The sequence below is a fragment of the Phalaenopsis equestris genome, unplaced genomic scaffold (genome assembly GCF_001263595.1).
Source record: "Phalaenopsis equestris unplaced genomic scaffold, ASM126359v1 Scaffold000240, whole genome shotgun sequence".
Classification (NCBI taxonomy): Eukaryota; Viridiplantae; Streptophyta; class Magnoliopsida; order Asparagales; family Orchidaceae; genus Phalaenopsis; species Phalaenopsis equestris.
The window spans coordinates 2,747,884-2,773,240 of NW_018164682.1; the positions used below are offsets into that span (position 1 = coordinate 2,747,884).

At 34.8% G+C, this 25,357-nt stretch overlaps 1 protein-coding gene across 5 annotated transcripts; it reads right to left on the reverse strand.

Annotated features, from left to right (window-relative positions):
* LOC110024046 lies at positions 1 to 21,248 on the reverse strand. 5 transcript variants are annotated; one of them, XM_020723771.1, is made up of 6 exons: positions 20,829 to 21,248; positions 2,159 to 2,455; positions 1,937 to 2,043; positions 1,706 to 1,838; positions 1,380 to 1,574; positions 1 to 589 (listed from the first exon to the last, which is right to left on the reverse strand). In XM_020723771.1, exons 2-6 carry the CDS (start codon positions 2,438 to 2,440, stop codon positions 320 to 322), a joined length of 987 nt encoding a protein of 328 aa, XP_020579430.1. In that variant the 5' UTR covers positions 2,441 to 2,455; positions 20,829 to 21,248; the 3' UTR covers positions 1 to 319. The 5 variants fall into 5 exon arrangements, with proteins under 5 accessions (XP_020579430.1, XP_020579429.1, XP_020579432.1 ...); XM_020723770.1 differs by lacking the exon at positions 20,829 to 21,248 and adding an exon at positions 20,692 to 20,718; XM_020723773.1 differs by lacking the exon at positions 20,829 to 21,248 and adding an exon at positions 20,531 to 20,554.
* Positions 21,249 to 25,357: the final 4,109 nt, after the last annotated feature.

Below are 25,357 nucleotides of genomic sequence, written 5' to 3' on the forward strand. Positions count from 1 at the left end.
CCCAATGTAACATTTTTATAAACTCTGGAAATAAAATATTCCATACATATACTCAAGAGAATTTTTCAACTTTACTCGGCAAAAAAAAAAAAAAAGAGCAAGAGCTCAGAGTTGAAACGATTGCCTAAAGTTTGACTCACGGATGTAAAAACAGCACTAAAATAGATGGTGTAATCTCAGCAAACTAGCACAAGATCAAAACACCAAAAATCTAAAAGCTGCCAAATCAGCTAAGAGCAACACTCTGTTTGGTTCTTCTCAAAGTTCTCTTCAGCAAAATGTACAAAAGGTGTTAGATAAGGCATAGAGATTACTTCGGTTAGCAACCCAATCCCTCTTTTGCCACAGAGGTCACCCTAAGAACAGCTTGAGCGCTTAAAGCAGAAAGCTCTGCCTGACAGAAAGCTTCCCAAGATAGATTGTCCACACCCTGTGAGTCCTCCGAAAGTCTCGATCTCTCGTAAAATGCTTGCAGCTCAACTGCAAGGGCTCGAGCAGCTTCTCGAGACTCCGGAAGCTGATCGCTGAGCTGAGATGCCGCAATCTCGATAAGCTTATTAATGCCATACTCTTTGATCCCTTCAACGCCCTACAGTAACATCAATATTGCATACTAATGCAGAGTAAGAGTAACGAACTGCGATAGATTGGGACATAAATTAATAAAAACAATTGGGTGAATGAAGTAAATGAAGGAATGATGAAATATTCATGTGTTCCAAAATATAGAACTAGCTAGCTGACATTTGTCATTTTATTCAATTTGTTAGAAAACATGCTTTCAAAATGGCGATTTTACCATATTCAGCCATTTTTGTTGAATATAATTAGAACATAATTTTGATTTCGAACTCTACAGGCATCACTAAAACCTCTACATGTAATGATTTTATTTTACTAAAGATAAGTGAAAACAAAACTATTTACTTTTTGAAACGTGGTCTCCAACTACAATCAATCCAATGAACCCTTCAACTGTAAACAGAAAGACTTAAACTATAATAAAGCCAACAAAGGTGATTGGGTACATACTACCTAGTTCCCATGTATTTACATATCCAACACCTAAACTTTATTTTTTACATTTATACTACCTAAATCTTTCATATCACATAAAAAACAGCACAATTTTAAATTTTAAAAAGTGAAATACAGCTTTTCATGCAAAGATGAGGTGACGTAGTTGTAAAAATTGAAGTTCAAGTATTAGATATTTAAATACCTAGGAATGTAAATTTTCCATCAAGTTAACTGTTAGATAGGCAAGATAATTAACAATCCAATAATTTAAGTGTGACCGAAAAGATCAGTTTAATCACATACGAGAAATAATGGCTGATCATGACGAAATCTAAAACAAGCATTGGAATGAAACTTACGAGTCTTGGAACACTGCGGCTAAAACACATTGACGCTTTTGCACGAACACGAGGATTTCTGTTCTTAAGATAAGGTTGCAACTTAGGTAACAGTAAAGAAGGGGATATCCAAGTGGTAATAGAAATCAATGCTGCTTCTGAAGCCTCACATACAAATCGCTTGTCTTGTGAAGATTTGAGGAGCAGCTGTACAAGCTGATAAAATAAAAAAAAATACAGAGTTTGGTTAAGTAGATTAAAATACCATAAAGCATAGTTCTAAAAGTTCTTAGCATCTCAAATGATATTTTCGGGTAAAGCAGTTGAAGTTTAGTGAGCTAACATACCAAAGGATCAAGAAAATCAATCATCGAATCATTGTAAACCTTGAAGATGTCGCCACAAGTCATGATTGCAGTCTTACAAACGGCACTTCTTGGATTTTTCAAGGATTTCACAATCTTTGGAATCAAATCTTCTCTGAATAGAAGAGATTGTAAGGTCAATCTAAATATAGTATGCCAACCTACCAAAAAATTATCAACTCCACATATGAAACAAATGTATAAATGTCTCACATTAAATCAATCAGCTTCTCTTTGTGATATATTGATAGCTGGCGCACATTATTGAGTGCTTCACAAACTGAAATCCAATCCTTTGAGTCTAATCTCGCTAACAGTGACTTCATGAAAGAAATTAAAACATTAGCAGTGTTATAAGCACTTGTGGGATAATGTAAACACTTTCGTTGTGGTAGAATTTAGATAAACATGTTAAATATTACAGAAATAGAATACATTAAGAGTTGAATCCACTGATAGAAGGTCAGCCAGGTTCTCAGTTTCTATGTACTCAACTTCTGCATTTCCTACTACATCTCCATTAGGATCAGCTCCAGATCCATTGTGAGGGGCTGAGAACACGGCAGCGGAATTCACATTCTGACATTTTTCAAGGTTCGCACTGGAATCCTCAGGAAAAGACTTGGGGAAATTTCCCTTGCTAGAATTTTCAGTGTTATTCTCCAACAACTCCGAAATTGGAAGAACATTGAGATCTCTCAGAGCATTTGCTGACATCTCAGCTCTAGAAATCTGCAAAGCTCAAAAGGATTGGTGAAGCGATCAAAGAAACAAGAGAATGCTAAAACAAAGTGGAAAGAAAAACTCTAGAAAATCAAGTAATGCTGAGAGAGCCAAAAAAACTTGAAAAATATTACTTGAAGGAATTGGTTCAGTAACCACTTGTAAGTTTTACGACATTCAAGCAAAATATAATTCATATTTCTGTTTAATCAACGAAATGATAGCTTCAATGGCATAAATATCAAAACATACCATAGCAAGAAAGATGGATGGTTAATAATATGATGCATCCAGTAAGATGAATTGAGGGGCTAATGCCTAAGGGGCTGTCTGGTAATGGATTAGAGCAGGATTTAACCTAAACCTCGCCAGACGGTGAGTTTGGACAAATAAAGCAGTGGATTTGATAAATCCGGATTTCCCAGATTTCGGCCTTAAATCCCGGATTTACATCCCGTGATCGGCGGAGTTAGTAAATCCGGGAAGGGTGCTTCGCTGCGAAAAGAAAGATGTGAAGTTACCTTCCTCCATGGTTTCGGGGCAAGGAGGAAAATGAAATGGTCACCTAAAATCTTGTTATAAAACTTGAGTACTCAATTGGGCTAAATATTTGCCTCATGAAAATGGAAGGGTCAACAATTTCTCCATACAACGAGGTTCTCTATTTAAAGGTAATCAACTCTATATTCCTACACCTCTCTCTGATAACATTTTTTTTTTTATTTACATGGCAAATGATTAGCAGCGCATCTTGGCCAAGATAAAACTCTTGTATTGCTGAAGTCCTGATGCAATCCCAATTTTATTGGTCCAAGCTCTCACAAGAAGTTTCTCACCCTGTCGAAAAGTGCAACACTACAAGTCAAACATAGAAAGGTTCTTCTCAAGCACGATTAAATACAAATTTATCAATTATCACTACTAATTGAAAAGATTTAAGTCTCTATTTTGTTATTGGCTTGCCACAAATCCATTCTTAGTACCAACTCCATAATGGTTATTATTGACAGTTTTTCCGAAATGACTACCAAAGAAAATTTATAATGCACACAATGTAGCTAAACTCTTCTTCTAAGAGATCATTCAGGTACACGGCCTACCTCAAAGCTTAACATCCAACAGTGATGTTAACTTTATCAGGTGCTTTTAGCAATAATTGTAGAGACGCCTACAACCTGACTTATGTTTGAGCTCTGCCTATCATCGACAATCAGACAACAAAACAAAAATTGTCAACCAAATGCTAAGGAATATGTGCATTGCCTTGCTTTAGAACATCGGAAATGAAATATTAGGTTAGGCTGAATTTGTTTATAGCTCCATGACCAAACAATCCATCACCTAGAATCCTTTAAATTGTCTACACAAAGCTACCTAATCACAGAGGATCTCTCTATCATACCTAAAACACAAAGCAAGCCACCTGCGAGCATCAACGGGGACTGAGATGTTAAGACATGCTAACAAAAGCTCACTTGCTCTACTTAGTCTTACAGAGAAGTAGTCATCATAAATTCAAAAGTATTAATGTAGGGGACTTGGTTATTTTTACCTATGTAAAGAAAGACTTCAGGCGGGTACCTACAGCAAATTGAAGCTATAAAAACATGGGCCATTCATTTCCCATCACTAAAAAATTGGGTTCAATTTGGAATTAAACACATAAATTGAAATAAAAAATTTTAAATGCAAACATAAATCAATAAAGAAAACCTAAAATTCAAAATCAAATCATGTAATCCTAACTAAGCACAAATAAAAGTAAATCTTTAATAAATTTAAAATTGAATACAAATAATAAAAAAAATATTAAGTTTTGAAAAATCTAAATAAATTCTTAATTAAAAAATTTCGACAATTTTAATCAATATATATAAAGGCTTAAATATAAAATTACAGTAATAAACAAAATATACTTGAAATATTATTAATCCAAAATTCTAGAATAAGTTGTAATAAAAGAAAAAAGAGCATAAATCAAGCAATATAAATTTAAAATAAAATTGAAATAAAAATAAAATAAAATAATATAAGATAATATAAAAATTTTACATCAAATTCGAATTAAAATTTAACAAAAAAAATGTAATAAAAAAAGAAAATGATATAAATTTTAAATTCAAGTATTAACCAAAAAGATATATTACTAAAAACAATTAAAAATAAATAAGTGATAAATGAAATAAAATAAATTATTAATAATAATAGGACTCAATAATAATAATAATAAAAGTAAAATTAAAAAAAAGTAAAATGAAATAATCTTCTCCATAAGTATTAAAAAAAACCGTAAGTATTAAAAAAAAATTGTATTTTTTTCTTCCTTCTTGCTTAGCCACCTCAACGGCACCTATGGAGCCCACCAAATTTGACCGACTAAAGTGGCTTATTCTCATTGGCTAGGAGTTTTGACTGTCAGCTCGTTGTCAACTGGCCATGAGACCTCAGCGCCACCAAAGCCATCATTTGCCTATAAATAACCATCAAATGCCTGAAGCCCAAACATTACTTTCGATCTTGTCTCGAGCCACTGTCCCTCCCCTCTTCCTCATCTGCAAGAACTCTTATCTCTCCCGAATGATTTGTGAGGAACTCCTCTCCCTCTGATTGATTCGCAAGATACTTCTCCCTTCCTAGCAAGGATCCTTCCTTCGTCCATCAACTTAAGTAGAAAGGCAAAGTTTCTACCGATCGGTTTGCACGCAATCTTCTCTTCTAATGGATGCTCATACGATCTTCTTCTGTAAGCCAGAACTGCATACAAGAAACAACAAGGTAATCTGAAACCATTCATTGCATATGATTGTTCTTCTATTTTCATCTTCAAATTTTAATTGATGGATTGCATGTTATAGGTTAAGATTCTCAATCCTTTTCCTTTCCCTTTCTTGATTTAAACTTTTTGGATAATTTCCACTTATCTTGGATTTCTAAAACGCAATTTCTATTCTCATTTTTAGATTTGCAAGAACCGTAGGTAAAATCTAGGTGTTAAAGTTCTTTGTTACCAGCCACTTTGCTTTAGTAGCTTTATAAAGGTCTTTATATTGAAGGGGTACATACACACTATCAATATATAAAGACGCACTACTGGTGTATGAAGGCAAAACCATCAACCAAATAAAGAGAGAGAAGTTAATCCTCAGCGGAGTTGCCAGAAAAATTTGTTAGTTTATTTTTGAATCACGTACACCATACAGATTTCAAATATTTAAATTATATAAATAATCAAATACGACATTAAAAGTAATATACTATCTCGAAAGATAGAGATATCACTTTTTGATAGGTCTGTGTTTTAACCAACAAATATTTCTCCTACCTAATCAGAAGGTCAAATAAGGTTTACATTAATCTGGATTACTAACACTCTATAAGAGTATGCCCTTATAGTTAATTACATCTTAAGAAACAAAAGTCTCTTAAGAAAACTCTTGATTAAAACTAGGGTTATGTTTTCAAGAATTTCAAAACTTAAGTTTCCACGATTGAGTATTTAAAATTTCAAATGGGAAAGATAAAAAAGTATAACAGTTCTTATCGGAACCCAAAGAAAGAAATGTAGGGGAGATACTGAAAAATTCAGTAACACTCCAACTATCCAAGAGATTTTAATATTTGAATTGATATTTTATCAGAATATTAGAACTTATATCTCACGATATCTGATCATAAGACAGCCTAAAAGGCAAAGATTTATGTTGTAGCTAGACAAACAACCTCGGAATCTTAAGACTGAAGTGATGTTCACTGAAAGAAGTGAAACCTAGAAAACCTAATCTAAAGGACGGGAAAGAACACAAACAAACAAATACAATAGACTTACAACCCTGCACATAAAGGCTGTAATTTAAACCATCTAATCACAGTGAAAACTATGCACAACCGGTCTCAATAAATATAGGATATGATAGATTGTTGTTTATCAAGGAAAATAGGTATTACAACTTGATTATAAAATCAAGATACCTAAGTATGAAAAGTATGCAAAATGTCTTATACTAAAGCAAATATATTTTTGCAATTTAAATTAAAATTTTTTATGCCTCACCACACTCAAAAGTGTTTTATTTAGTTAACTTTTAGTGCCGAGTGAATCATGAAAGCTGTATAAAGTTATGTATGTCCTTGATGATGAATGTTTAGAAGATTCATTAATAAGGTTTATACTCACATTATAAGTCGACTTTTAGTGCCGACTGACTCACATTATAAGTCGAAAACAAGTTTATACTCATTTTTATTTAATTTTAATTTTATTGTTTTAAATGCATGATTTTCTAAAGTGTGAATGTAATATCTTATTGTATATTTGTTTTAGTTATGAATTTCTTAATTTTAAAAATTTAGGTTTTAATTGTTTAAGTTGGGGTAGCAAAATTATCCTAAAGAGCTTACCGGATCAATCCAGGCTAAAAGCAAACACGACGCCAACAAACCTAGAAAAGGAGGCAAAGTAAAACGTAGCAAGTCCTAGATCTAAAGCTGATTCATCGGTCAATTATGCTATCTGGATATCATTTGTTCATGCTTTGATGCTTTGAGGTTCATCCTTCGTTGGTGTTCATCCTTTGTTGTTGTTCATTCTTTGTAAGTGTTTGTCTTTTGTTGGTGTTCATCATTTGGACAATCCAGATATCCATAGTTAACCAACTAGAACAACCCTCCTAACTCGATGACAAACTCAACAAGAAAGTAAACCTACGTTTACTACAACAACCTAAATTTATTATAACACCCTGCAAAACAGAGTTTGTACACCTTAAGCTTACTATAGCACCTGCAAAATAGAGTTCACAAATAACAAAATGCAAAAAAGAGTGCATAAAACGCAACACAACAAAAATATTAATTAGCCGACCTAAGGTATAAATCTATCGAAGAAACTTTGTCCTAACATAATATGTGGCTAGAGGGCAAGCACAACAATCACAATCAAAACATGTCAAGTCATGGAAAATTCACTTGTTGATATCTCAATAATCAATAACCTTTAAGCCAAGTTTAAGATAGGTTTCTTAAAAATAAAGGAGATCCAAGTCATTCAAATTTTGCTTTTTGACTTTAAGTTGATGTTGGGTAAGTTTTGGGAATAACATTTGGTAGGTAATATGATCATTTTATGTGGGTTTTAGAAACAAAATGTAAGATTTATCGCTTGTATACCACCCAATTCTAACTTTTCATATGTATGATCACTAATCTTCAAAGTTTCCATTCAAACCATTCAATCTCTAATAGCAAAATACTTAATATTTAAGTTAAGAAAGTTTTTTATATGAAGTATTAGAAATGTAGACCTTTTAAGGAATTTCTGGACATGATTTCAAGTGTTAAACATGTAAATACATAAACAATTGCAAAATTATACATAAAACCTACTCTGTTTAAGAGTTATCCAACTATATACATGAGAAAATCAAGAAGTCCTGCACATATACATTTATATTTATGTATTATCTATGCAAATGTATCAAAAAGCTGGAAAATTCAGCACATATATATAGGATTCAAGTTTAAGCAAGTGTAAGCAGATAGAATATTCTAAAAATCTGCAAATATACAATTAAATTTAAATGTTAAGAGGGTAAATATATTGAATTTCAGCAAATTTGTACACTTATTTACATTTAAGTGTCAAGTGTATAAATACATTACATATTATAAAATATGTATTTTCATACATGTAAATTTAAGTGTTAGATATGTGAATACGAAGAAAATTCAGCAGATTTGTAAACTTACATTTAGATTTAAGTTTGATGTGTATAAGCACATACATATTTTAAACTCTATAGCTTCATGTGCAAATTTAAGTGTTAGATATAAAAATATTTAAGAAAATAAAAAAATCTGCATACTTATTTTACATTTTAGATATTATATAAATAAATTCATTCAGATTTAAGAATCAGTATGTTTGTTTCGAAAGTTTAGATACTATGATGTGTGGCTTCCTGCACGGGTGAAAGCGGGATGCGGGAGCTCACACATCTGAATTGACCGGTCCAAGCACCACGGAGCGACCGCTTTAGGCTGCAACAGGAAACAAGAGGGATTCCCTTCCTGTTCTGCGTTTCGCTCGATCGAGCAGCATTTTAGGAAGAACTGCAACGTCGCCAACCCTTTTCCTCCTTCCTTTTCTATTCTTTCTTGTTTGGAGTCTATTTATATGCTTGTTAGTTAGAGTTAGAGTTAGTTTTTTGCTGTGTTTGGTTTCAGAAATCCTAGGTGGTGTCTTTTTACCCTTTGTGGGATGTATCCGAGGAGATGGTGGTGCTCCGGCTGTATCCTACTCCGAGGGGATGATGCCCCCTTGTCGTCTTCCCTAACTCTTCTCCTCCACTCCCCATAGCCGTCGACCATGCCGTCCAGCCTCCCCGGACACCATCTACACTCCTCCGATACTCCCAGCAGCAGTTTCCCCTTGCTGTTTCACATTCCAGCCCCATCCCCGCAGCTGTATCCTTGGCTGTCCAACCATCCAGGGCCCTCCTCCATCCTTTCCGGCCACTCCCAATCGACTGCTCCCCACCCCCACTCCCGCTGCCCTTGCTGTCCAGCACCTTCCAGCCACCAATCTGCTTGCCGCTGGTCATCTATGACCCTCCATACTTACTGACTTCACAATTCTGCACCTTCCCCTTGCTGCCATCAGCACTCCCTTACTGCCACCGCCCTTGCCAACCATCCCGAACCACCTAACCGACCTCCACCGCCCTTGGAATACATCTTAAAGGTGTTTGCTTGTGTCGTTTATGTTTTGATGTTTTTATTTCAGGTCGTGTTGTTAACAATATTTCCCTATTAATAAAAGTTTGTTTTGATGTAAATATATATTAGGATTTGAAGATATATGTACTGATTTTAAAGTTTAGCTGTTATGTCTATATATATACAAAGGAATCTAAAAAAAATTATACACATATTTTAAAGTTTGTGTTATGTATAAATATAAGCATATAAGGAATTGGGAAAAATCAGCAAGTCTACATTTAGAAATTAGGCATTATATATGAAAATACATAAAACTATAAGCACATATTTAGAATTTAGCTTTTAGACAGGTAAATACTTCAAAGATTTGGAAAAACAGTAAGTACACCCTAGAATTTAAGTGTAAATACTTCAAAGATAAATACACAAAAAATCTGCACAAATATATGTCCATTTTAAGTGTTATATATGTAAATACTTTAAGAACTTGAAAATTCTGTATATTCTTTTGAAAGTTTCGGTATTATACGTTTAAACATGTAAGCATTGAATGGTTGGTATGTAAGTAAACCTCCAAAAATCTGGTGTCACATATGCAAACTCATAAGAATTGTTGGTGTGCATTTAAAACTCTCAAATAGATGTGTAATCTAGGAGTTGGATAAGAAACTTTACGTTTTCTGGAGCAGAGAAAATAGGATTTTGAAGGGGGAAAAAAATTGTTGTGTGCAGCAATGAAAGAAATAAGACAAGCACGCAATGTTATCCAAACAACATTCGGCTATTAACAAAATTTTAACACCTAGATTTGACCTAGAGTTCTTGCAAATCCAGAAATGAGAAGAGAAATTACGATTCAGAAATCTAGGACAGGTGGAAATCATCCAAAAAGTTTAAATCAAGAAAGGGAAAGGATTGAGAATCCGAACCTAAAACATGCAATCCATCAATTGAAATTCAAAGATGAAAATAGAAGAACAATCATATCCAATGAATGGTTTCAGATTACCTTGTTGTTGTTTCTTGTATGCAGATCAGACCGAGAGAAGAGGATCATTTGGAATCGGCCAGAAGAGGAGAAGATCACGTGCGAACTGGTTGGTAGAAATTTTGCCTTGCCACTCAAGTAGATGGAGGAAGAAAGGATCCTTGCGAATAGAACGTAGGAAGGGAGAATAATCATTTGAATCGATAGGAGTGCGGAGAGTTCCTAGCAAATCAATAGTAAGAGATAGGAGTTCTTGCGGATGAGGAAGAGGGGAGGGCTTGCGGCTAGAGACAAGACTGAAAGGAATTTTAGGGCTTCAGGCATTTGATGGCTATAAAGGCAAAAGATGGCTTAGGCCGCGCTGAGGTGGCATGGCTAGTTGACAGCGTGCTGGCAGTTAAAACACCAAGCCAATGAGAAGCCACCTTAGCCATACATACATATCTACATACGTACGCACACTCGCACGTACGCAAGTACATAAACGTACGTACGTACATACATACATACGTACATACACACACACACAGACTACATACATATACAGACGTACATACATACAAAACTACAAACATATACATACAAACAGACATACAAACATACAGACATACACATACACACATACATACACAGATGCATATACACACATACATACACAGATGCACATACAAACATACACACACACATACAAACATACACACACACATACACACATACATACACATATACAGACATATACATGCATACAAACAGACATACACATACATAAATACACACATGCACACATACATATAGACGTATACATACCAACATACACACATACACATACATACACACATACATACATATAGACATACACACATACATACACACATACAAAGATACATACAGACAGACACACAAATACACAGACATACAAACAGACGCGCGGACATACAGACAGACAGACACACACACAAACACAGACACATACACCCACACACACATGCATACACACCTACACACACACACACACACACACACACACACACACACACACACACACACAAACACATACACACACACACACATGAATCTATTAAAGTGAAACTAAGAGTTTTTACATGGTATTGGTGATTCTCATATAAGGGCATACATCCATGCAGACATACATACACGCATACATCCATGCAGACATACATACACACATACAGACGTACATACATACATACAAACCAACAGACACAAACATACATGCACACACACACACACACACACACACACACACACACACATACATACAAATATAAATACATGCACACACGCACACGCACACACATACATACAAACATTCATACATACATACAGCACAGACATACAGACATACAGACATACAAACATGCAGAAATACACACATACATACATACATACACACAGACATACATACACACAGACATACATGCATACATACATACACACATGCAGACATACATGCGCGTGCGCGCACACACAGACACACGCACAGACAGACACACATACACGCATACAAACATACACACAAACATACACGAATACACACATACACAGATACACACACGGGCATACATAAACACACAGACATACATACACACACACATACATAGATACATACATAGATTCACACATATAGACATATATACAGACATCATACATAAATACATACATACAGACACACACACACACATATACATACATACATACATACAGACGCAGACACTCACACACACACACACTCATAAATGCAGGCACATATACATAAAGGCACACACACATACATAACATCACATCTTAATGGATTACAGATTTAATTATTTTATCCAGAAAAAGCTGAACAATGAAAACCAACTTTGTATTATCCTAGTGTCATCGCTTGTTTTTGGATCCTTACTGCTCCATGCACCATATTATTACTTTCATTTAATAAATATAGCACACATGGGTTTACTAAATGGAATTTACTGAAATCCGCTCAAAATTCACAATGGGCCTAAGCTAGCCTTTAATTTCTTAAGGGCATTGTAAGGTTGTCTATTAAAGCCATTAAAACCCCAATTTGCTGTATAAATCCATATTTATTATGGATTGGACAGAACCAACTTGATTTGGAAATAAGTAACAACAGGCAAAGATGGCTGCCAATGGGAAGGGGGTTCAGCCAGCATCCGTGGTGCCCATGGGCAAAAATGAAAGTGGAAACCAACATTGCTGTGGGTTTGTTTCGTGCGTCCATTCACTTGGCTTCGCTAGAGCTCGCCTTAGGGCTAAATGAGCAAATGGAACATGTGACACCATATTCAGATCAATCAACTCGTTATCTAAACATTCCTCAGGATAACCCATAAATTATAAAGACAACTTATTGTAGTTAGAGATTACTCCTAGAAGTTTTCTCCTAAATAGAATCTGTTGTCACGTTTAAATCATAAACCTTCTTTCAAGAATTTTGTGCAAAAGTAACATATTGGGAAGAATGGAAGCCAAATGCAACTAATTGCACAAGTTTAGAGGGATTGATAGATATTAATAAGACCCTTAGAAGAGTGAGAGGGTATGAAAAGAGTAAAAAAAGAAAGATAAGATTGAATAACACAACAAGTAGTCTCTAAAGCACAGTAATAACGCAATGCGATCGATGTTCACATGGTAGCGGAAGCAATGTTTTGAAAGAAACAATTGAGACTTTGCCTGATTTGGCACCGAAGTGCTATACATATATAGATATATATACATATATGCCCCATGCCCTGGGGCTTAAAACCCCACCTTATGGCAACTAAGACATCAGGCATTACATTTCGTTTAAAAACATTATATGGCAGAACTTTGCTAGCACTAAATTCTTAAGCAACAACTCAAGATTCATCATAAAAAATTTTAGTTACAAATGAAATGAAATGGCTATTTATAATATTGTTAAGAAAAACTAATGAATAAAGTGATTTTCAAGCACTTACACATAAAGACAACAAATTGAATATACAGAACTAACCGTAGAATGGCATAAGAACTGCTAAAACGCCATGAACTCGAATGGAAACCATATACTCTCAAATATAAGATTACCATGGCGATGGGCTCTGACAATAGGAAGCAAACAATAGTAAAGCAACATAAATTTCATGATGCACTGATGCTCTTAATGGCTTTTGTCTATCTATAGGGTGAAAAAGAACTCTCCTCTATAGTACAATGAGGGAGATAGCTCTAGTACAAAAAGTCAGAGCATAATAATTCAATATCTCATAGAAGGTTATAGATCTACTAGGAACAAGAAGATATCTCAGAATGATCAAGATATAGTCAAAACTCGGGATATAATAATGTAAAATATCAAAATAAAAATATAAATACTCGATGATCTACATAACCTACACTAAGAGAAGCAACAACAAAACTTAATTTATTCAATATCAAGGTGATCTCCATATCCACAATATAGTCATCTTGTAAAGAACCTTGTCGATCGATGTTAAGATCCTCCATGACAAAAATCACCCATGCGTGCTCTTCTTCGTTGTTTAAAAATGAAGCCTCAAATAACTTCAATATTTTCACAAAGACAACATAGTAGATCTTAAAGGGAGATAAGTCCAAATGCAATGCATATCGTAAATCTTTTGAAATATATGGAATATCCCATAACAAAATGGTTTAATTTTTTAACCTTCATCTTTCAACCTATCATTCCTAAGTGCAACTGAAACAAATCTCCTCCTTAGAAAGTGCACTAAATGTAGAGGTGTAAATAAGTCAAGCTGACTCGCGAGTGGGCTCAAACCTCACTCAAAAAGTGGCACATGAACTAAGCTCGATCATCTAATAAGCCAAGCAGAAGCCAACCCGACTCGAATTGTTAGCTCGTGGGCTAGCTCATATAAAAAAATATTAATATAAAATACCCTTAAAATGAATTAAATTCAAGACTTTATGTTTAAATTATTAAAAATGATTAAAAATTGATATTTTACATTTTTTATTTTATATTAAGTGATTTCTTATTATTTATTCCTAATTTCTCATTATATTCTTAATTTTATTCTAACTCTAACTTGAATTAATATTGGCTTATCCCTTTCATAATAAACAAACCGGCTAGTGAGTTGGCTCGAATTCATAATATTAAGCTTGAGTTCGATTAATTTATCAAGCTCAAGCTTGTCTTGAGTTCAAGCTTGACCTTGATTAATTTATTAAGTTCAAGCTCAAGCCAATGGTGCTAGGACTCGACTCGACTCGTTTACACCCTTAACTTGATATGATACTTATCATGGAATTTTTTCAATTTTTTTCTATCAAGTTCAAAGTTTTTAATCCACCTCCTAATATATATTTTAAATCCCTCCCAAAAGTTGTTGTATTGAGCAAACTTGATGCAATGCATTGTGGCCATCATTCGATGCATTCACAAAGAAATCCAAATCGAACAAGCATTGCCGCAAACAGACTACGACATATATAATCTCAAAAGGTATGAGCCTGGCAATCTAAAACTTATTTAGTTTCATGGTTGAATGAGAACTTCAGATAAACACAAATAAGAGAACAACGATGCAAAGATAACACATACTAAACAATGCTCTTGAAGTTCAGAGTTTCATGAGAGGGAGCCAGTATTTTCTCAAGTTCACACATCATTTCTTTCTGTTACTACACCAATAAAACCTTTTGCAAAAGTTGTAAATTTTCCTTTTAAGTGTAACACCTGAAAGATGGAAAAAATCTTACTATCACTGGTTTAAACCCTCACATCTATTTAAGGTGCTGTACATGCTCCTTCTAACTTATGTTATACACCAGAATATCATCAAGTTAAACAAGAATAATTTGATCTAGGTCAGGATAGAGTACCTCATATTCATCAACAGAATAAATGTTGTTAACGTGATAATTTGAATGGCATCACTTTCCAATCATACAAACCTTCCATGGTGAAAGTTGTTATCTATACATCCACTTTCCAAAATCAAATTCAGCAGTAGTCAAATTTAAAATTTGATAAAGAGAAGTATATCCTTAGTTACAAGTCATTGATCAACTCCTCAATCAATGAAAATGAATAATATTTTTCATGGTTAATTTAATGATGCCCTATAGCTGATGCACCTCTGCCAATCATCATCTTTCTTTATGAATAGCATGCTATTGATGATTTGTTTGGTGAACTGCTCATCTTTATGGACCCCTACTCCACTAGTTCAGATACTTGATGTTGAATATATTTCAATTCTAATAAAGAACATTGATGCATAATCTAATTAGGTAGCAGCACCTCTCAATCAGAGGCAATTCATGTTCCACAACTCTCCAGTGGCAACCCCTTCATAACGAGTAAAAGGGTAAGAAATCTCCACAAAGGTTGGTTACATAGTTTGCCCTCGTGCAGTCAAGCATATAGATGAAATAAAAAGCAATAATTTTTAGTCCAGTTGTCATCTCAAGAAAGAAAAGCAATACAAAACCTAAAGGGGCGGAAGGCATTTTTTAACTAACCAAGCGGAAGGCACTCCTAGATGGTGCAAAAAAATCACCTCCTTGGCTTTTTACCATTAATTATATTGTTGTGGTGGTTGTCCAGGCTGCAACTGTGCATGCCATACATGACGTGATGGTTTCTACAACAAAGGTTACAGTTCAGGCTGCAAGTGAAACTGATCTTACCGCCTAAATCATTATAGCGGTTATGCTATTGTCCAAATTACTGTTTGGACTACTATTACGACAGTTTCTTTTGTCCAAATTGTGGTGGAGGTAACTAGAATCATGACTAAGATTGCTAGTGTTTTTAGCAACCACTATTATTAGGGCTATTATTCTTCCTATTGCCATTGCTCTTGTTGTTGCAACAAGTGATTTTATTTCCTGCAAGCCTTTGATGGCTTGCGATTGGCCATAATTAGGATTCTTATTCTTGTTCTTGGCATATATGCTTTGTCTATTCCTTAGACCTCTGCAATAACCTTTGTTTAAATTTCCTGCTAGTGATTTTATTTCTGCTTCACTTTTCCCAATGAGTGAGCCTTAACTCTAGATGAAGATTCCAACAATTGTTACTATCGCCTCCATTTAACAATGAGAGTAAAAAGGCCTTTTGTTTCTTTTCCTTTAACCTTTTTGATTTTCATCATCTTTATCTAGTCCATTTATTTATTACTTTTTTTCACACGATCATTCTGTTCTCTTCTCTAAACTTAGCCTTATTTCTAGCTTCAATAACAAGCACTGCAATTTTTTGCCTCAATTAAAAAGAAATGGGAATGATAAAATTTTGTTAGTCCCCTAAGAAACTACAACAACAACAACAAAGCCTTAATCCCACTACGTGGGGTCAGCTACATGAATCCTTTTTCTCCATTGTGTCATATTTAGTGTCACTCATTTAATTCTAATAAATTCTAATAAATTAAGATCATTCTTAATACAATAAGCCGAAGTCTTCCAAGATCTACCTCTGCCTTTCTTAACATAAGTCGAATCTAAAACATCTACTCTCCTAATCGGATCATCAGATGGTCGACGTTTAATGTGACCAAACAATCTAAGACAACTCTCTAATTTTGTCGATCACTGGAGCTACACCAACCCTATCCAGTATATATTGATTTCGCATTTTGTCTCTAAGTGTAAAGCCACTCATCCACCTAATCATTCTCATCTCGACAACACTTAACTTACTATCATGCTTCTCTTTTAAAGGCCAACATTCAGCGTCATAGAGCATTGCAGGTCTCACCAACCTCTTATAAAATTTTCCCTTCGGTCTAAGCGGTGTTCTCTATCACACAAAAGGCCCAAAGCATTCCTCCATTTCAACCAACCAACTTGAATTCTACTATTAACATCCCCATCTATATCACCATCGCTTTGAACAACAGACCCAAGATATCTAAATCGTTCACACCTTTTAATAATTAGATCACCCAAATTTACACTTCTGTCACTAGAGCTACTACTACTAAAATTACATTCCAAGTATTCAGTTTTAGTTCTACTCAAATGAAGGTCTTTAGACTCCAATGTAGACCTCTATAATTCAAGTTTTTCCTGAGCTTTTCCTCTCGTCTTATCCACGAGAAGGATATCATCAACAAAAAGCATACACCAAGGTACATCCTCCTATAAAGTCCAGTAAAACCATCCATAACTAAAGCAAAAGTAAGACCATCCATAACTAAAGCAAAAAGATATGGGCTTAAAGCCGATCCCTGATGTAATCCAAATAAAATAGGAAAATATTTGGTCAATCCTCCTTCAGTTCGAACACAAGTAACAACTCTAGTATACAAATCTTTAATGACTTGAATATAAGTCATATGAACATCTTTATTCTCAATAACGCTCCAAAGGACATCTCTTGGTACCTTATTGTAAGCTTTCTCTAAATCAATAAAAATCAAATGTAGATCCTCCTCAATATCTATTAACTTCTCTATCAAACCTCTCAATAAATGTATAGCTTCCATGGTAGAACTGCCCGACATAAAACCAAATTTATTATGAGAAATCTTTGTAATACGTCTCAACCTATGTTCAATTACCCTTTCCATAATTTTAAATTATGACACATCAACTTAATTCCTATATATAAATTGCACACTCTTGTGAATCTCCTTTATTCTTTAAAATGGGACCAAAATACTCTTTCTCCACTCCTCAGGCATCGTTTCAGTTTTTAAAATAATATTAAAGAGTTTAGTAAGCCAAGAAACTCCCAAATCTCCTAAATATTTCCACACTTCAATTAGAATATCATCAGGTCCTACAGACTTTCCACTCTTTGTTTTCTTTAAAATCTCCTCAACTTCTTTTTTACTAATGTGACAGTAAAAAAGAAACGTTTTATTATTATTAACAATATTAAGATCACTAAGGTCGGTCGTATTTCAGAAACTTCATTAAAAAATTATCAAAATAATTCACCACACCATGTTAAATATCTTTTTTTATGAAATACACTTTCTAATTTTCATCTTTAATACACTTTACTTAAGTTAAATCTTTACTTTTCTTTTTTTGTTTAGCTAGTTTATACATATATTTTTCAGCTTCCTTAGTATCTAATCTATCATAAACATCACTAAAAGTAGAATTTTTAGCATCACAGATAGTTCTTTTAGACTCCTTGCGAGTCATTTGATTTTTTTCCTAGTTTTCTAAGCTTTTACAATTAAATCAATTCTTATAACAAAACTTCTTATATTTTATCTTTTCTTGCACATTATTATTTCACCACCAACTATTTTTATTTATATAATTTTTTTTCTTTTGATTCTCCAAGTACATCTTTTGTTACTTGTTTAATAGTGTTTGTTACTTCATCTCACATAGCATTTGCATCTTCATGAACCTCCAAAATTTTGAAATCTTGAATTTTACTCATAAAAATCATTAGTTCTAGATTTGACATATTCATTAGTTCTAGATTTTAAGATACTAAGGAGAGTGAAAAATATATGTGCAAGAAAAGATAAAATATAAGAAGTTTTGTTATAATAGTGTTGTTCTAGATTTATGAAAAACACTCTATTGACATGTTCATTTAAATCTCCTCCAATAAAAATTCTTTCTTCAAGAAGTATCATTTATATTAAGTCTTCTAGGTCATTCCAGAATTTAACTTTAGTCCCTGGAGCATAAGCATTTATAAAATTAAAAATCTTAGTATCAACAATAATCTTAAGGGTTATAATTCTATCACCAACTCTATTAATTACCAACTCTTCTATTAATTTTCACAACATTATCTTTCAAACTCATATCTATAATTACACCTACATCATTTCTAGTGCGATTCTCACAAGAATACCAAATTTTAAAACCTAAATAATATGTATTTCATGAATGGCGATGCCTCATCGAATGAAACATCCAAAGTGCTTACTCCATGATTACAACGAAGTACTCTGCCCAAATCTCTACCTCAAATAATGCCACTGAATCCGTTTTGGTTGTTTGTGACCAATGAGAAAGAATTGATCCTTCAATAACCCACTAAATCATGACCACGTCACTTTAATAGGTCGTGATTTTGAAAGTCTGCATTCCACTATATCATAGTATGTTAATAAATCTTAAATTAGGTGAAGGTAACAAAGTCATACTAAGAAAATAGAAAGTACATCTCTAGTTATGAAAAACAATAATCTAGCCTCTTTATATTGACAATTCATTCATATGTCACTATCTCCAACATCATAAAAACCTTGAATGGAGGATGTCTGTTCGTGAAAACTATGAAAAATATTCATTTTCATTTTGAAATTTTGCTAAAATTACATTGTGGAGGGTAGCACAATCTATTGATACATTCCAAAAGAAAGGTTTGAAACATGTCTTCCAAATTCTTGAGCATCTTTTGAAATATCTCCAGACTGATAGCAACCCAGGGAGGTATTCCAATAGATTTCATGACTTCTTGACTATTAGTGGATTCTTGATGTTTAATGGGCTTGAAGAGCACATACACACACACACACACACACACATGAAGAGGGAGAGAGAGAGATTTGAAGGCATATGGCTAAAATCTTATACTCCATGAAGGTGATATCAGTGAAACTAGTGGAATAAAACCCTACTTTCATGGAAATAAGAATAGTTATGTAAACATATGAAAGGAAACAATCCCAAAAAGCACAAAGTACAATTGAGAACGTCTACCTTCAAGGAATCCACGTCTCTATTACGAACACTTCATACAGAACATTTAAAAAACTGATTGATCATAAATCTAGGAGCCAATTTTCCAAGAAAATGATAATATAATAAACTTCTACCCCACAAAAGTTTAAAAGGTTCAACCAAATTAAACTGTTTGTGGCATTCCAGGACAAGCAAGTAGGTTGACTAAGAAACACACAAATCATGCTGAGCCAGTAAACGACTAAAACAAACTAATTCGCCATCTGCAACAACAAAAAAATGGAGTAATATAGCATCCAAACCGGATCAATGCATTTTTCAATCAAACTTAAAACAAAAGATCAGTGCATCTCAGCAACTCTATATGCAAAGGATGCAAAATAAAGCCCTAACTAGCATCCCTGCAAACAGGAGAGAATCCTATCATCGATATTCTAGGTTTCACTAACAAACAAACTCAATGAACTGATACAGAACGGAGATCTAATGGAGTGTTCATCAAAACTATCAAATAAACGCAACGGACAATAGGATCTGAACAAATTCGCGATAAAACATCTCAAATGATAGAAAATACCGTCAAAAAAACTGCAATCAATTCACGACACGAGCATCAGTCGCTCAGTGGTGGCCTAAATGCTTTGCTACCCAAACAAAACTTCGGCAAACACCAAAAAGGAATGCAATGACGGCACTGAAAAAGAAAGAAAGGGAGAGTTTACCAAAGTTGAGTGGAGAAGAGACTGCAAGAGGGAAAGGGAAAGAGTACTTGTTGGCTATATATAGCATTCAAAACTTTTGATATTACATATCTCACACCAAACTTAAATATTTACACTCTTACACCCAAAACACTCAAATAAAAACAAATTTAACGCCCCACCGTTAACGACATCGAAGCGAGGCCGAAGGTGGATAAAGATCGGCTTTCGGATCCGTTGAAAGCTGGATTTGCGGGATTTAGAGAAGTTGAAGAGTGAGAAAGCGGATGTGAGGACGGGGAAGAAAGACGAAGGTTACCTTGGTTTTCCGGTGGGATCGGAGACGAAGGAGAAGCAAGATGAGAGATTCGGAACTCTTCGTACACCGCGATTCCGTCGTCGCGCTAGGAGGTCTTTGTACGCCGCGATCACTGCGATCCCGTCGTACGCCGGTTTCCCCTCGGCGAGACGGTGTAAATATTGAAATTTGGGGGCGACAAATGTAATACTGAAAATTTTGAGTGCTGTATATGTAAATCTTTACGCAATATTTATTTGGCGAGAGGGAGTCGCATCTTAAAATGCATTTCAAATCGATCGACGGCACGCCACGGTCACGTGACCATCCGCAGGGGAACTTCGGTAGTATCGTTCTCCTGGAAGTTGGAAATATGGAATGGAAATTGAACGGCCGGCAAAGGGAAGAGTTGTAGAGTTGGAAGGGGTTTTCTTTGTAAACGATGCTATCCAACAAATAATAGATTCCGACTAGTTATTTAGGTCGTATCCGACATCTTTACAAATTGTTTGTGGAAGATTTAAGACTATTTGGAGTAGCTGCAGTTATATGAGAAAGCAACTGAAAAAGAGTACATCTATTTGAAAATTCAGTTGTGAATTAATTGTGCTGCTGTTATTTATGAACAAAAATCTAAAATGCCATTTTATTTATACCAAAAGTGTAGGGATAATTTAACATACCCAAAAAATCTTTTGTACATATGCAAATTGTGTTTTGAATGAAATCAAAAGTTTATCTGTGCTGAGAGATTTGTTGGAGGACAGGAAGTCGTTTGCTTATTGCAAGACCTGGGGAGAGGATGTATTGGTGATGCTAATGCCCAAAACAAAAGCTGCAGTCCTCGTTGATTTTTATTGGGGTTCTTCTGGTAATAGTGAAGAAAGCAAAAAGGCTGTAGAAGCTTGAGGCCGTATGCAGTAGTCTCGTGCCAACGAATTTGGCGTCCTCCCGACCGATGCCTTACGCGTATCACTTAATTCTGATTTATATTTCTAATATTTAAACTTCAATTTTTATATAAATGCCTCTTTATCAATGTGTATGTTGAATTCAAATCCGTCAAGGAAGAGAGTGTGATTTTTTGAATGAAGAAAGAGAGAAAGACTTAAATCACTCCGGAGCGAATCGGGGCGGTCCCCGAGCTCGGCGGTCTCATTTTTTCTACACAAATTTATGTTTTAAATAAGAGAGAAGATGAGTAAGCTCCTTACATGAGGGGTGAGAGAGAAAATAAGAAGGGCGAGAGTAAATAAGAAGGGGTCATCTATTTATACAGAAAATAAGAAGGACGAGAGTAAATACATATATGCCCTTATTAGAAAGTGGATATGAGGGGTACTCCGATTTTTTTTTTTTTTATTCAATATGATTTTCCTGGAGCTGATTCTCGTTATTGGACTCAGCGTCTGGTGTTTGTGTGAAATAAGATATAAAAGTTTAGGTGTTAGTAGGGATATAGAATTAGATTGTGTCTGTGTTGATATATTTATTTAATATATAAAGAATTGAGTGGTATGTATGTAAATTTCTGGATTTAGGATGTGGTCGGCCCGATTGGCGGTCGGTCGAAGCAACGAGGTTGCTGGTCATAGCATGGCAGGCCGAAGGAGTAGGTGGTCGGCCAGTGAGCAACCGCCAACCGACAAGTGGCTGGCCTTAATGGAAGAGTGTCATTTATGAAAACTTTCTAGCTTTGAGAGTTGGCCGAGGGTGATTGTCGGCCGGAGTGGTGAAGCGGCCAGTAAGGGGATGGTCGGCAGGAGGGAGACTTGGTCGGCTAGTAGATGGTCGGTCAACGGTGAGGTGATTAGCAAGATAGTTGTTATGTAGAACTTATCTTTTTTTTTTTTTTTTTTTTTTTTTTTTTAATTTGGCCAGGCGAAGAGGTCGGGCAATGAATAACTAAGTAGAGGTGAGACGGTTGCCAAGGTGGTGTGGTAACGGCAAATTATATTTGGGTGGTATGGACGTAAATTCCTCTTTATATTTTTTTATTTTATTTTATTCTTAAAGAGTTGTGAGGCAGCCGACCAGTGGATGGCCGACCAGAGAGCAATGTGTCCAGTCCTACAGGTCCATAGTTGCTCGTACGTCTCAATCCATCCGGCTCGTTGAGAAAGTCGTACTTTTGATACTATACAGTCTATAATGTTATATATCAGTTTTTTAAAATTTATAATAGCAGTAATTTCAATACGATAAAAAAGTTTTTGGTGATGTAATTATAAAATATAAAATTTAGATGGTAGAAATATAAATACATAAGAAACCCTAAGCAGATCATAAATTTTTTGTTCATCTCCCAGATATTATAGGTTGTCCAATTCCCCCTGCTTGTTTGGTTTGCACCTCTAAGTACTTGGACTTATTTTCATGCATTTCAAAACAAAACACTGCCTGAGCGAGCCTAAGGCTTCTTTGTATTTAGCTCATTAAATTTTATTTTAATTCATGTTTGACTCGTGTTCGATATAGTCTGTGAACAACCTCGAACAAGCTCGAAAATTCAAATTAAGATCATGTCTGACTTGAATTATAGCTTAATTGATGTAACTTTTAACTGGGCCATACAACTACAGTGCTCAAAAGAGAGATTTTTCTGGATTTAAGCACCTTTAAAGCTCAAATAAAACTTCTTCCACCAATGCGGGACTAAACTGCGCATATATTTCAATACCTGCTAATTTATATGTATTTAAATAGCTAACAGGTAAGCAAAAAGGGTGTGAGACCTTGAGATGTGTTGGGCTCATGTTTACATTTTTTTTTTTTTCTTTCTTTGTTTGACATTTACATACATCCCAGCCAATTCCTATGTATTTACATTCCTAACGCCTAAACTTTATTTTTTTTATTTATACCACCCAAATCTCTTATATGCATAATTTTAAAATACAATATAAATAATTAATATAAAAATAATATAAATAATATATATTGAAGATCTGACTACATAAATCTTAAGGAAATTCAACGGATCATGCAAAGAAGGTATCAAAAGAGCACATCATCACAGTCGAAAGATCGAGTCCTCAAGCGTAATTTCGCTCGGTCGGCTCATGGGCTAATCGAATAAAAGTAGGCCCGAACCAAAGAATGTCTCACACCTGAACCGATGGTAACTCAACCGATGTTAGATCAACGGTCACTCAACAATACTTCCTTTTGACCTTCTATAAATATATGAAGAAAGTTTATTTATCATAATGCGGTAATGCACTATTTGTATGATGAAATAAAATCTCCGTTAGGATAAAATATCTCCCCAAAGGATTCCCTCAGGGAAGCCAACCAAACGATGATGAAGCGGCCAAATCAGACAGTTATGAATATGAAAGTGTTAGTAACATTTACAAACACAAAACGGCGCCAACAACAGTTACCCGTGTCAAAAGGTGTCAGGATCGGTTTCATATATGTAAATATGTAATGACTCATAAATCACATGTAATGTTCTCATTAAAGAAGGGACAAACATGTAATTTACTATACATTCCCTATAACCTACGATTAAGGGGGTTCATTTTTTTCAGAAATGACTTCTAAATCTATTCCAAGAGAATTATTATTATTTGTTGCTTACTCTCTTATCCTCTATCACTCTCCCATCAATTCTCCATCATTCCTCTCATACGGAAGCTCCATGCATTCGGCACGAGCAGAAGGACATTTTTGGATTCAACAAAAACTATTATTATTTAATTATTTATAGGCAACCATGAATGAACAAACCAGTTCATGTTTGACTAGTTTATAAATCGAGCTCAAAAAATTATTCAAGTTGAACTCACTTGCTTAACAAATAAATCAAATACAAGCTACTTAAATAAAACAGAGGATGTCACTCGGTCAGCAACATATTCCAGAAAAATAAAAAGGCAACCAATCTCCGCATATACATGTTTGATCTTAATGATATACTTCAATATGAAATTCAAAATTAATGTACGGGACGAGAATTTGCTTAAGATCTTTATCATGTGGTTTGATGCTTCAAGCACCTCGGAACTCGTGTAATTACCTTATTTTTAATACAAAATTGATTCTTAGAACTCTAAGCAATAAATATATAAAAACTAAAAAAGATTCAACCTGCAAAATAGGGGTTAAGACGGGTTATATCATGCAAGATGAAATAAGTCATGTTCGGTGGGAGGATAGCTCAACAACACATGCAGAAAAGGCTTAGTAAGGATTGGAATGAGCTTAGGGTCACTGGGAGAGGCTCTGGAAGCAATTGGACAAAGTTTCCTCTAAGTTCTCGAACTTCTCCTATTTTGGTCGTAGAGGTGGCCAATTTATAATCCCAGCCAAGGGGAAGGCTCTGGACTCCCATTGGTCAGTGCAAATTAGCTTAAGTGGAGAGGAAAACGGCACAATTGTCCAATTAGGAATTCCCACAATGGATGGGTGAGTTTTGGTGTTTAAGCCAAGGCGAGGCTTCTCTGTTTTGGGTTTTCCGACCAATAGACCGGCCGACCATGCCAGGGGTGGTTGCTAGCTGGCTTAAAGAGGCCCGGAGAGCTTTAATGGTGAATAGTTTGGAG